The sequence below is a fragment of the Macaca fascicularis genome, chromosome 11 (assembly GCF_037993035.2).
Source record: "Macaca fascicularis isolate 582-1 chromosome 11, T2T-MFA8v1.1".
Lineage (NCBI taxonomy): Eukaryota > Metazoa > Chordata > Mammalia > Primates > Cercopithecidae > Macaca > Macaca fascicularis.
The window spans coordinates 12,154,983-12,168,080 of NC_088385.1; the positions used below are offsets into that span (position 1 = coordinate 12,154,983).

At 37.6% G+C, this 13,098-nt stretch overlaps 1 protein-coding gene across 50 annotated transcripts in view; it reads right to left on the reverse strand.

Moving 5' to 3' along the window:
• Nucleotides 1–1,914: 1,914 nt before the first annotated feature.
• RIMKLB (ribosomal modification protein rimK like family member B) overlaps nucleotides 1,915–13,098 on the reverse strand; it is a 104,681-nt gene continuing 93,497 nt past the window's right edge. For 19 of the 50 annotated variants that reach the window (XM_074006280.1, XM_065523753.2, XM_074006276.1 and 16 more), the window contains one exon: nucleotides 10,182–12,607. In XM_074006280.1, the coding sequence (XP_073862381.1) occupies nucleotides 12,144–12,607 (464 nt within the window). In that variant the 3' untranslated portion in view covers nucleotides 10,182–12,143. Of the gene's footprint in view, nucleotides 2,099–5,141; nucleotides 5,307–5,767; nucleotides 5,846–8,074; nucleotides 8,288–8,794; nucleotides 9,104–10,181; nucleotides 12,608–13,098 lie in introns of those variants that run through there. The other 31 variants (XR_012420018.1, XR_012420017.1, XR_012420000.1 and 28 more) reach the window with 6 other exon arrangements.

Sequence of the window (13,098 nt, forward strand, 5' to 3'; positions counted from 1 at the left end):
GGCTGTTGAAAATTAAGATTCAGGCTATGATGCAAGCAGCCTTGCAAATTGGACCACATGATCTGACAAACTTTATAGTATAAGAGGGTGTCAGCGGCAGGAAAAGATGCGATGTAATGTGGAGTTTACATCAGAAGCTCATGGAACTGTGGAGGGGCTACCCAAAGGTGTAAAGTGGATCTGTGCAGTGTTAAGGAGTGGAATTGTGCCACTCAGTTCTCAAGAAAACTGGATACAAGTAACAAATCTGGCTGACAGCCACCAGCTGCCAGTCCTCCTGATCTGTTGTAGCACTCACATGAAACCCATGTGTTCTCCCCAGGCTGCTCCGGAGTGGTAGTCAGGCCATCTCTGCCCAATCCAGGGCTACTCTAATAGGTCATCTGCTCTGAGACTTCTCATCAGGCTGGCAGACTCTCAGAGCAGCTGAGGTTTGAGTTCTTTTCTCTCTCTTCTGTCATATGCACATTGCATTCTGAAGGCCTTCCCTGCCTACTGGTCCCTTTTCCTTGTATCCCTTATAGGCATTTCCCTCAATACAGCTCTAGCTTATCTGACTCCACCTTGGTGTCTGCCTTTTGGAGGATCCAAGGTGACACTACCATGCATGCTTTACCAATAAACTTGTTAAATGATAATAATCAAGTAGAGTTTTTTTTTTTTTTTTTTTTTTTTGAGACAGGGTCTTACTCTGTTACCCAGGCTGGAGTGCAATGGCATGATCACGGCTCACTGCAGCCTCGATCTCCCGGGCTCAGGTGATCCTGTCACCTCAGTCTCCTGAGTAGCTGGGAAAAGTGTGCACCACCATGCTGGCTAATGTTTTGCAATTTTTGTAGACGCCGGATTTTACCATGCTGCCCAGGCTGGTCTTGAACTCCTGGGCTCAAGTGAGCCGCCCACCTCAGCCTACCAGTGTTGGCATTACAGGCATGAGGCACTGTGCCCAGCTAGTTTTTCAAACGATTCTCCTGCCTCAGCCTCCTGAGTAGCTGGGATTATGCGCCACCATGCCTGGCTAATTTTTGTATATATAATTTTTAGTAGAGATAGAGTTTCACCATGTTGGTCAGGCTGGTCTCGAACTCTTGACCTCAAGTGATTTGCCCACCTGGGCCTCCCAAAGTGCTGGATTACAGGCACGGGCCACCATGCCCAGCACCTCGTTAATTTTTTTTTGTGATGGAGTCTCACTCTGTCGCCCAGGCTGGAGTGCAGTGGTGTGTTCTTGGCTCACTGCAACCTCTGCCTCCCAGACTCAAGGGATTCTGCCTCAGCCTCCCAAGTAGCTGGAACTACAGGTCCATGTCCCGCTAATTTTTTGTATTTTTAGTAGAGACAAAGTTTCCATGGAGGCCAGGCTGGTCTTGAACTCCTGACCTCAAGTGATCTGCCCACCTCAGCCTCCCAAAGTGTTGGGATTGCAGGTGTGAGCTACTGTGCCCGGCCATTGAATTTAAAAAAAATAGCTGCCATTGCGTTGCAATTGTCTACAGTATTCACATGGTGTACAGGCTTGTAGCTTACAAGTAAGAGGCTATACCACATAGCCTAGGTGTATATAGTAGGCTGTACCACATAGGTGTACGTACACTCTATGATGTTCAGGGTGAAATTTTTAAAAAGTTTGCATTTCTTCAGAGATTAAAAACTTACAGTAACAACTATTCAGCATGGACAGATAAAAGTGTGATAAAAAGGACAGGGGAAAATCCACTGAATAGTGCTCACCTATGTGCCAAAAGGAGTAATCATGTTAGAAGGTATCATAGAAATCAGCCTGTTAAGAACCAAAGGACTCAAGAGCAAAAGGCAAAGAGTAGAAAAAAGGGAATGACATGTGGAGCTAGAAATCAAGTCTAGATATCTGAACCAAAGTGAACTGATATAAAGAACAAGTCATACTGCACGCTATTTTATTTCCAGTGCATGGTGTCTTTATTTAGAAAACAGACGGCATCAAACAGGTTAGTTATTGCTTTCTTGTTCTGTACATTCACATTCTCCACTTGAAAAAACACATAGTCAAATCTATCTTCATCCATTCTGTTGATGAGGGTAAGCAAAAAAGTAACCCCACTGGTTACTTCAAAAGAACCTAAGGGGGAAAAACACAACTTATTTAAATAATAGATATTAAAAGTCTCTATAACCAGGATAAGAAAAAATAAAAAGAAAATAAAGACAGAAAATCAACTAACATGACAATAAAACATTCTAAATTGATTAGACTACCAAAAATCACAACCAGCTTTGTGTTATTACCATTCTTTGTCTTGGTGAGCTCAACTAAAAAAGGTACACTCTGATTCTGACTTAGAAGACATTTAATGTTCTTATCATTAAAAAATAAAAGCTAAACCTATTACTGTTTTACAAGAACAATCTTATTTCCCAAATTTGACTCTCTTTCAGGAAAAACTATTCTAACCCCCTGGAAATTGTTCTCTCTAGTGAGTGAATAGTCATAAGTTCAATTTATAGGTCCATAATATTTTCTGCTTAATTAAGATGCTAACATCAAAACAGCCAAAACGTTTTTCCTTTTTTAATCTGTAAGTTTTGTGATTTTAGACAGCTTATTTAGTTAATATATTTTCCCAAAGTTTTCTTTTTTGTTTTTTCTAGAGACAGGGTCTTGCTTTGTTACCTAGGCTGGCCTCAAGTGATCCTCCCATCTTGGCCTCTCAAAATGCTGGGATTACAGACAAGAGCCATGGTGCTCACCCTCCCAGGAATTAATTTAAACTGCACTATACAAATAACATATTTTACAAAAAACAAAAAACAAAACAACCTAATTTCAGACACTGAATATTCGTAACTTTAAAAATATAATTGTGCCAGGCGCAGTGCCTCATGCCTGTAATCCCAGCACTTTGGGAGGCTGAGGCAGGCGGATCGCGAGGTCAGAAGTTCAAGACCAGCCTGACCAACATGATGAAACCCCGTCTGTAGTAAAAATACAAAAACTAACCAGGCGTGATGGCGTGCGCCTGTAATCCCAGCTATTCAGGAGGCTTATGCAGGAGAATCGCTTGAACCCAGGAGGCGGAGGTTGCAGTTAGCCAAGATCGCGCCACTGCACTCCAGCCTGGGCGACAGAGCAAGACTGTCTCAAAAAAAAAAAAAAAAACAAAAAAAAAAAACATTTTTTATAATTACATAATATATATTTTATAATTATGTATTTTTATAATTATATACTATACATATAAAAAAATCACAAAGATGATCCATACTATTACTCCTTAGCAATCCTGTAATACAGACAATTATGCTTCATTTTAGTCAGAAAAATTGTACCAAGAGAAAAAATCTAATGAAAATTCCTTGTAGCATACACAAAATAAAACAAAATTATTGCGCCGATATGCCTAGACAAACAAAATTCAAGTTAAATGCTCTCTCGTGTTCCAGGTTAACTTTACAATAAATTACAGAAAAAAAACAATTTTTGATTCAGATTAAAACTCAAGTTTATCACTTTCTTTCAGTTCTAGAGCATTAACATTTTTATATAGTAATCAAAATTACTGTTCTGTCACCTAGGCTCGAGTACAGTGGAGAAAGAGTGAGACCCCGTCTCAGGCTGGGGGCGGTGGTTCAAGCCTATAATCCCAGTACTTTGGGAGGCCGAGACGGGCGGATCACGAGGTCAGGAGATCGAGACCATCCTGGCTAACATGGTGAAACCCCGTCTCTACTAAAAAAATACAAAAAACTAGCCGGGCGAGTTGGCGGACGCCTGTAGTCCCAGCTACTCGGGAGGCTGAGGGAGGAGAATGGCATAAACCCAGGAGGCAGAGCTTGCAATGAGCTGAGATCCGGCCACTGCACTCCAGCCTGGGCAACAGAGCGAGACTCTGTCTCAAAAAAGGGTGAGACCCCGTCTCAAGGAAAAAAAAAAAAAAAAAACTGAAATAAGATAAGAACCATATGCCTTTCATTTCTGTCCAACTGATCTTGCCAGAAACAACAGATACTATAGTTAAAATAAATAAGTAGTTGGGTGAATAAACAGGTCTGCATCTTATTATAAATTTAATTGAAATTTACATTCTTTAATTCTAGAGAACTTCAAAGTATCACTTAATTTCTATTCAGTCTAGTCAAATTCTAATGAAGAATGCAAATGAAAAGTGGGGAGTGAGGGAGGAAGAGAAAGACAGACATATACACTCTCTTAGGAAAAACAGGCAGGCAGAGATGGAAAATGGCAACATCGGATAATTAAAATTCAGGACTGAATGTGAGAGAAAGCAGCTTACAAACAGACTCGGTAAGGGAGAGGCACAAAGACAGGGAGAGAGAGAGGAACAGGGGAAAAGCCAGATAAGCAAGAGAGAAAGGCGAACAGGCAGGGTGGAACTGATGGCAGGGTGGAACATGGCACAGTGACAAAGAAATGGGTCTTGACCTAGAGACAGCCAGTTGGAAGAGATCACTCCACCCCCAGTAATTTTTTTCCAATTATACCCTTTTGTTATTTCCCAAAGCTCCCACTGAAAAGGGAAAAATCTTTTATTTATTATTTCTTTTGAGATGGAGTTTTGTTCTTGTCACCCAGGCTGGAGTGCAGTGATGTGATCTCCGCTCACTGCAACTTCTGCTTCCTGGGTTTCAAGCTATTCTTCTACCTCAGCCTCCCGAGTAGCTGGAATTACAGGTGCCTGCCACCACGCCCAGCTAATTTTTGTATTTTTAGTAGATATGGGGTTTCTCCATGCTGGCCAGGCTAGTTTTGAACTCCTGACCTCAGATGATCCACTCACCTCAGTCTCCCAAAGTGTTAGGATTACAGGCGTGAGCCATGGTGCGTGGCCAGAACCTTTTATTTGTATAAAATGATTAACAATGCATATTTTATTTATCTTGCAAATTAAAAAAAATTCAGATTTACTGTCAGCATAATTTTTCCATAAAGGTCACATATACCAACATACTGAGAAGAAAATCCTAATTTTACATACTATTAGTTATTATTCAAAGTAAAGAATGACAGTATACCAGTGAGGTCAAATTCAATGTAAGGCAAGGACCTACAGGCATTTATGATTACATGCCACAGTACCAAATCATGTAATTTATATAACATGGCTATCAGACTAAAAACACATTCTTAGTTAAAGATAACTTACCATTTAGAGTCAAAATGCAGGAATCTTAGTCCTGTTTCCATTTTTGTCCCCCTTGCTTCACTTGGTATGTCATGCTCTCTCTCTTCTCCTATGCAGGCTTTAAGTCAGTAGCCATCAATCTGAAGAATTCCTTCCTCTGCTGCCACCTACCAGTTTAGTTCTCTGCTGCAGCAGAAGGGTATATAGAAAAAGTTCTTGCTTACCATTCAGATTAAATAGAAAAAAATCCCTTTGTTTAACATTTCATATTTTGCATATACACCAACTTTTTAATGTTTCTCTAAGACCTTCGCTTCAAAAATAAAAAACGAAAATCCCAATCACAGAAAATAAAACACTGTACGATCAATGTTCATGCTAAGCTGGGAAAATTTACAAAAAAAGTAGAAAGTGGAAAGATTTAGCCACTCAGCAGCTGCCACCTCAAGAAGCCATTTTCTTATCTGTTTCCTTCTTCACCTACCCCTACAATCTATGAACAAATACCATAACTTAAAATTTTAAGTAGGTAGTCTACAACTCCTACAAATTTTAAGTTCAGAGACTACCCAAAGAACTGTGGAAGATGCAGCAATATAAAAGTTTTTCAAAGTAATTCTAGAAACTAAGGGTGTTAGGTGCTTTACCTGCTTGAGTTTTCAATGTTCTGGACTGCTTATTGCCCAATGGCTCTGAATACATTAAAACACGAACACATACGCCACCTACATTTAAAATAGGGTAGCATTTGTATGCCCATATAAGCAGTGGGTATATTTTTTTGCAAAAGAGTAATAAAGTCATTAAGTCTTTTAAAAAGGACTGACCATAAATGCACATTTCCTCAAACTGTATACGTACATAAAAGAATTAGGGGAAAAGGGAAGACAGAATGACAAATGTAATAGCAGTTGTAGAACTGGGGATTAACACAGCATAAACATCTTCTGTTTGTTCAAATCCTGAGATTCATTTCTATTCCCATTCTTTTTGTCATCTAGGTCTATGTTTCAAATTTATTCTACATTAGCTATTAAGGGACAGTCTCTAGTAATGAACTAGAAATAGCAGTAATGGCTTGTTTCTGTTCCACCCTCCCACTGCCTTCATCGAGATAAAAATATGCAGTTTTGCCAACTTTAAAAAATCAGGAAATAAAACAAACACTGACATAAGCACCAAAGACTAGTCAACAGTGGCACTGAAGTGACATTGCTTCTACTTTCTCATTCCTTCCCCCAATCTCAAACCCCACCCTTTGACCTCTGTATATGGGATGAGCCTGAGCAGGAGAGTTGGTGATGTCAGGACTGCGCCGTTCCCACGGATGCTCCTAGAGGCCTGCTGTGCTTCTGGGAACTGAGGCACAGGGATGTCTGTCTGACTGAAACCTAAAACAACAACAGTTCACCCCACCCCTCATGTTCCCAAACCCCACAATAGCACCCAGGTATATATGCTATATAAGGCTCACCTAGTAAGTTTGAATATGGTAAAATCTAAAAGCGAAATCATTCTTAGCAAGTCAGTGGTATTCAAACAGGCAGCTGACCGGAGGTTGTTTAACTCTCCATGCCTAATACAATCACATAGTCTGTATGCTCTAATGTTACTAATGTTAGCTATTCTTATCAGCAAGAGAACAAGGCTCTCCTGAATGAGCTTTTTTTTTTTTTTTTTTGGTATATGTCACATTCTTGCATGAGTGCAGCTGGGATCCCTCTGTTAGTAAATTCCAATTAAACAGATAAATATTTTTGTCTTAAGATGCTTAAAGGGAATGACTGCCCTTATAAGAGTCAACTGAAGCACAGAACAGCTTAATCACTTATCACATGTCTTCCTTTAGCTACAAGAAATAGCATTACAAGCCAAGACTTCCTATTCACTAACCAGTGACTTGCTGGATGTATAGCCTCTTTGGATAGTATGTCTAAAGCCACAGGATGAAATTTATTCAGAAGTGTATTTTGAGAAGGCCCTGATTACTTTTGCTAAAATTCTACCTATTAGAAAGATGATAATATCCAAAATAATAAAAGTTCAGAGCTAAAACTCTAGGAAGTATAGGAGAAAGGAAGAAAGGGTAGGTAGACTGGGGTAAAGACAGAGGAGAGGATAGTTTAATTTACTACTTAACAGAAAGGCTATTCAAATGGACAAGGTGTAGTCCTATCCCTGACATTTTATGTCCTTGGTTAACGTGCTTAGCCATGTTGTGCTTCAGAAACGTCCTCCTATCTGTCCAAACCTGTAATTTTTGAAGGTTTAAACCATGATTTTCTGATCATCTCAAACTGCTCACATCTCCTTGTTAGAACTAGTATCTTAGAAATGCCAAAATGATTAGTTCTGAAATCACATTGCTCCTAAAAGAACTAAATTTTTTTGTATTATCTTTGTCTTATTATTCCCTTTCACTTTCATAATGTCACAGAAAGAGAAGCACTAAGGTAAAATGAATGCTATGTTGAGTTTTTACCATATATATAACCTAGAACCTAATTTTACCTTTCAAAACTCTAGTTTTCCATACCTGTCAACTCCTAATTGATGTCTTTATACTGTGAGCTCACTGTGTATTCGGAACACCAACCCCTGAAAAAGCTTAAGCCAGAGTAGCACAATGGAAGAAACAAACAAACCCAAAACAAAAACAAAGCCAAAAAAGTCACACTCTGAAATACTTAATTATAGACATATATGCAAGAAATGGAGTCATCTAAAAATGGATAAAATTCCCAAGAAAGTCTTGGGTATATCATAACCAAGTCAAACTTTATCCCCAAAAGCTCTTCTTTAATCATATTACTTGCTAGATATGTTTATGCATTATTTTTAAGTGAGAATTATGACAAACCCATGGTTACTTTTTTGAAGTACATAAAGGAAGAAGTTTTTAAAAAAGAAAAGTTAGCCTAGTGATGGAAAGAAAGGAGAAAGAGTCAAATTACCTGTAGGCAGACTGGGGCTGTGCCTGAATCCAAACCGGTGCATTTACCATTCATTACACAGCTGCATTATTGGGGGAAGGGGAGTTTAGAAGGGCACTGACCCCGAAAGTTCTCAATACTTCTCACTCATCATCAGGAAGGGGGAAGAAGGAAAGTTTTTTCTCTGGGTATTTTTTTGTTTGTTTGTATTTGTTTTTTTGGCTCCTGAAAAGGCTGGTAAAGAACAGTAACAGTGCAAGCAGTTAGAATATTTCTTTAAAAACAATGTAAAAAATGCAAAACATTAAGGATTTTCAAAGGCCAAACTTTCGTTAATACAGAAAGAATTTTCACTAGAGTTAGGCAGCCACCCCAAAACAGCATGGCAAAATGGCATTGGTATAAAGGAAATAAAATACCACACAAAAATCCAAAACAAAACTAAAAACATTTCAAATTAAACCTGGAAGACTAGAAGATTCCAACAGCAGATTTCTGTCCACTACTGAAACATTCCAAAATCCAAGCTCCAAAGGTGCCTAAATGTATTTTAAATGAAACTTTGTTTTCTTTTTTTAAGAAAAGAAAAAAAAAAAAAAAAAAGAAAGCAAGCAAGCAGTCAGTGAACCTGGTTATAAATCCTGCAATATATTACATTTTTAAAAATCCTAGTACAACAAAAACAAATCTTAAATAAAATTAAACAAACAAACAAATAAAAACAGTAGCAGCAGTGGTTACCTGTCTGAGCACCTACATTTTCTTAGGAGGGGATCGTGTCTCACCAGCCAAATAGCCCATAAACCTTCTCAAAAAAAGTGAGCCAGGAGAAAAGTATAACACAAGATTTGATTTCACAATGTCTCTAAGCCCCACAAACCCCAAACTGGGGATTCACTGAATGAAGCAAATTTGCTTCTCCATTGCTTTCTTCTTGAGAAAAAGATGATTTTCAAAGTCAATGCCTTCAATACCTTCTCAAAGTCTGATAATGTGCTTGATGAATGCCAAGTCTCTTGTTGGGTTTTTCTACTGTTCCAGGGTAGTTTTCTTATTGATAACATATACAGAAAGATTTCAATGTTCATTGGAGAAAAGCCAGCAGAAATGACCAATCAATTATAGGCACCAAAAAAGAAAAAAACTATTAAAAATTTTAAATAGAAGAGTTCATACTTATATGTTTAGATATATAAAGTCCAGTTTTCATCATGGGTGACATAAAAACAATATCAGAAATAATTATTTTTGAAATACAATTTAGAATTACAATTTTAACAATATACAAAAAATTCACAATAATTCAGATTTTATCATTACACATATTTGATATACACATTTTATCTCTCATAATAGCAATGAAGATTATACAAAAGTTATTAAACAATTATGAAAATAAATTTAACTTTCACCTAAATATCTGCTGCTGTTTCTTTAGGGTAGTTCCAGAATGATTTGCTCTTATTCTTTACCTTAATCTTGAAGGAATTCAAGAAGATATCCATGTTTTTAAAATCTAAGATAACTACTGCTCTTTTCATTCTAACATGTGAGTGTATGTTTTAATATCATGTGAATGCATAACAGTGAATAAAGCTAATGAACTAATTTCACATATTTCCTATAATATAGTTGGTTAATTTGATGTAAGTTAAAAAAAGACTAACTACATTTTTCCTGATGCCTTACCCCACCAACACAAACATGACCTTTTCATTGAATAAAGAGGTTGTTTTAAATGTATTCATCTATATACTTGTGATATGTAACTATTCAAAGTGTATTGTCATAATACACATGGCAACCAGATGGTCTCTACATGAACATATGAATGATAATTTAATTAAGCAGTTCTTTCTTCCTCATTTATTTCTCTATACCAAATAGTATGCATCCTCCACAGTATGGTCATTCAGCGAAAGAAGTATCAAGTATTTCTTTCTGTTAATGAGTCAGAGGTACTAATATATGTATGTGAGTCCCCCAATTACCCTGTGCAAGATAAGTTCTTTTAAATGCAATTAGAATATCCTAAGATAAATTACAAACTCCTCTTATGTATCCTTTTCTCTGAGGTGAAATGAGACACTGCACAGATGAGAGGTACTATTCTATTCATCAACAATCAACCTTTCACTCAATTTTAATATTATTTAATTCTACGGAAAAAACAAATTTTATTACATTCCTTTTTAAAATGGGGGAAAAACTGTACAAGTAAGCATGATCAAACCTCTGTTATAGCTGGTTAATACTGATATTTTATTATTGCCTCGAAGTCTCTCTAGTAGTGTCCAAGAAATTATGTTTAAGGTCCATCTGAAGGAAAATAGCACTGGAGAGGCAAGAAAGGCTTGGGTAAAAGCTTCAGAGGATTTGTAGGGAGATGGAAAACTTGCTGTTTAAAAAATTACGTTGGGCTCTGCAGCATCTCCATTTCTTAACATACCATCCAGACCCATCAATGGGATTAGTTTTACCCATGTTTTAAAGGCTCATATTATATGCAGTTTGGGGGCTTTTATAAATTCTGAAAGTAAAGGAATATAAAGAGTGGACAGTATTGAAGGCTTAAGAGTAGGGCTATAAGAGACTCAATACTACTAAATAAGTCCCCAAACAAAAACATCCAACCCACCCCCAATCCCAATCCTATATGTAAAAAGAGAAAATGCATAGCCAGAAGCATTAAGGAAAAGCATGTAGCCTTGAATAAACTGTACACTGAACAGGCTAGAAACAAAAGGAAAAAAACAAACAACGTACATATACACGAAAAGGCCTAAAAAAGCATCTATTCACCCTATGTTTTAAGGTGAATACCTCTACCCCAGTGGAGTCTACTTATGAAAACAACTCATCTGTTTTTTAAAGTCATAAACTCTGTTTCCCATCATGCTCCATTTTCTAAATTATCCTTTTTGATTAGCTGATGTAAACAAAAAGCAAAACACATACACATGCATGCGTGCACACACATACATATATACTCCCTTGTAAAATGTGAAAAATGCAAATATATAACGCTGGCATTCGAAATCACTTCAGCTGTATACTTAGAACTCATAGGCTCTTGATTTGCCCCCAAAAATATTTTTCCTTGTCCTTATTTAAATGCCCAACCACCAAAAGAAAAAGGGAAAAAATAAAAGGCTTTAAATGTACACGTTTCAAGTCAGTGTCTTGTTAACAAAAAAGGTAGCATTTTCTTCACTTTGGCCATTGTTAAAGATGCAGGCATAGAGCAGGAAATGTTAGACTAGCATGTATTTAAAAAAAAAAAAGCAACATTAACAGAGCACATCTTTCAAAAAAGACTAAAACACTAACAAATACAAGTCAATGCACATATTTTAAAGTAGTGTAATTTTATCTACATCGAATAAATGTTATTTTGTATACCGGACATTGCAATACTGTTCATTTCCATTTCATCATGCAAACATGCCAATTTTGTCATTAAGAAGTCTTTATTGGGTTATAGTCACTTTGACCCTCCCACCAAATTAAGGGGAAAACAACAAAAAACAAAAATAAGAAATCCCAGTAAAAGAGCCCCTCGAGATTTCATAAACTACAAACTAAAGCTGCTAGTTAATAAGGAAATGGCAGAATTTTCAGAGCTGTATAATACAAAAATTCCTGTAATTTAAGCAGATGTTTTCCTCAATGACAAATCTTCCAACACAATGTGAAGTTATGCTACTCGGATATTTGTAGCAAAACTGTTATTATTATTATTTTTTTTTTGTACAAAAACAAAAGGAAGGGACCATGAAAAAAAAAAGTATTTGTTCCTCATGGCCTATGAGTATACAAATTTTTTAGCAATTTAAAGGGGAACTATGAGAGCCTGACATTTTTCTATACCCCACCTATTCTGCCTCTCTATTTGTAGGATTTGTAAATGAAAGTAACATCTTACGAGCAGAGGTCTCATCTATCTCCCACTCTCTCCAACTAATCCTACTAATTTTCTCTCATCTTCCTGAGCATCCTCCATGAACAGCATTGCAAGTTGGTTTCAAAAATAGAAAAGAAAAAAGAAAGAAAGTTTTACAAGGGTTTTGTTGGTTAATTACCAGTGGAGTCAGTCCACCAGTAGTTTGATTTCATTGGCTAGCAGCTGGTTCATGTTGAACAGGCCCCCTGGGAGCTTGGTGAGCAGCTCTCGCTCCGTGCTTTCAGGGTCGCTGTCAACAGAGCTGGAACTTGCACTCATGTTGTCAACAGCAGTGCTGGCTGGGGGACCCAGCTCCGGCTCACTAGTCTCACTGGCAGTGGACACCACGGAGAGCAGGGACATACGCCGGGTGAGCCGGCCAGAGGGTAGAAGGGAGGCGGCATAGTCTGCTATGATACCAGCTACATCTAGATTACAAGCCTTATCAAAGGCGATGAAACCTACATTTGCATTGGCCTCACAGACGCAGAAGGAGCCGTCATCTTTCATCAACAGGTCAATGCCACATACATCCATCCCCAGGATATTAGACACCTGGATAGCTAGCTGCTTCCCTTGTTCACTCAATGAGCACATCATCCCCACACCACCTGGCAAGAGAAACAAGACAGGAAATTAACAAAATCATGAACTTTTGAAATAAAATTAAAGTTGGCCTCCAAAGCTAAGCCTCTCTTCTAAATTAATAGTGAAAATAAAGGTGCTATTCTAGTGTAAAATTAGGACTTCTAAGTCTAGATTTCCTTAATTAGGAATCTTCTCCCTATCCAGTCTCTTAGGAATTGATGATTTCATAAGTTGTCAATATTTTTTCCAAGTCTATCTTACTTGCAATAACATAAACCAAGTATAAGGAAGTTCAGCATGAATACAATTAGACTTTACAGATGGCAAAAGTATTACTGGTTTTCGATTTATAAAAATAATAAAAATGCATAACAGAACCGAGGATGGGATAAGATCTGGGAAGGTGGTGACCTGAACACAGCTCTCTTCCTCTATAGCCCCCACTTCACTCTAGCTGTCATTTCAAAGCCAAAAAGCTTCTGGGTCATAACGTAGCTGGCTGGATTTAAGTGAA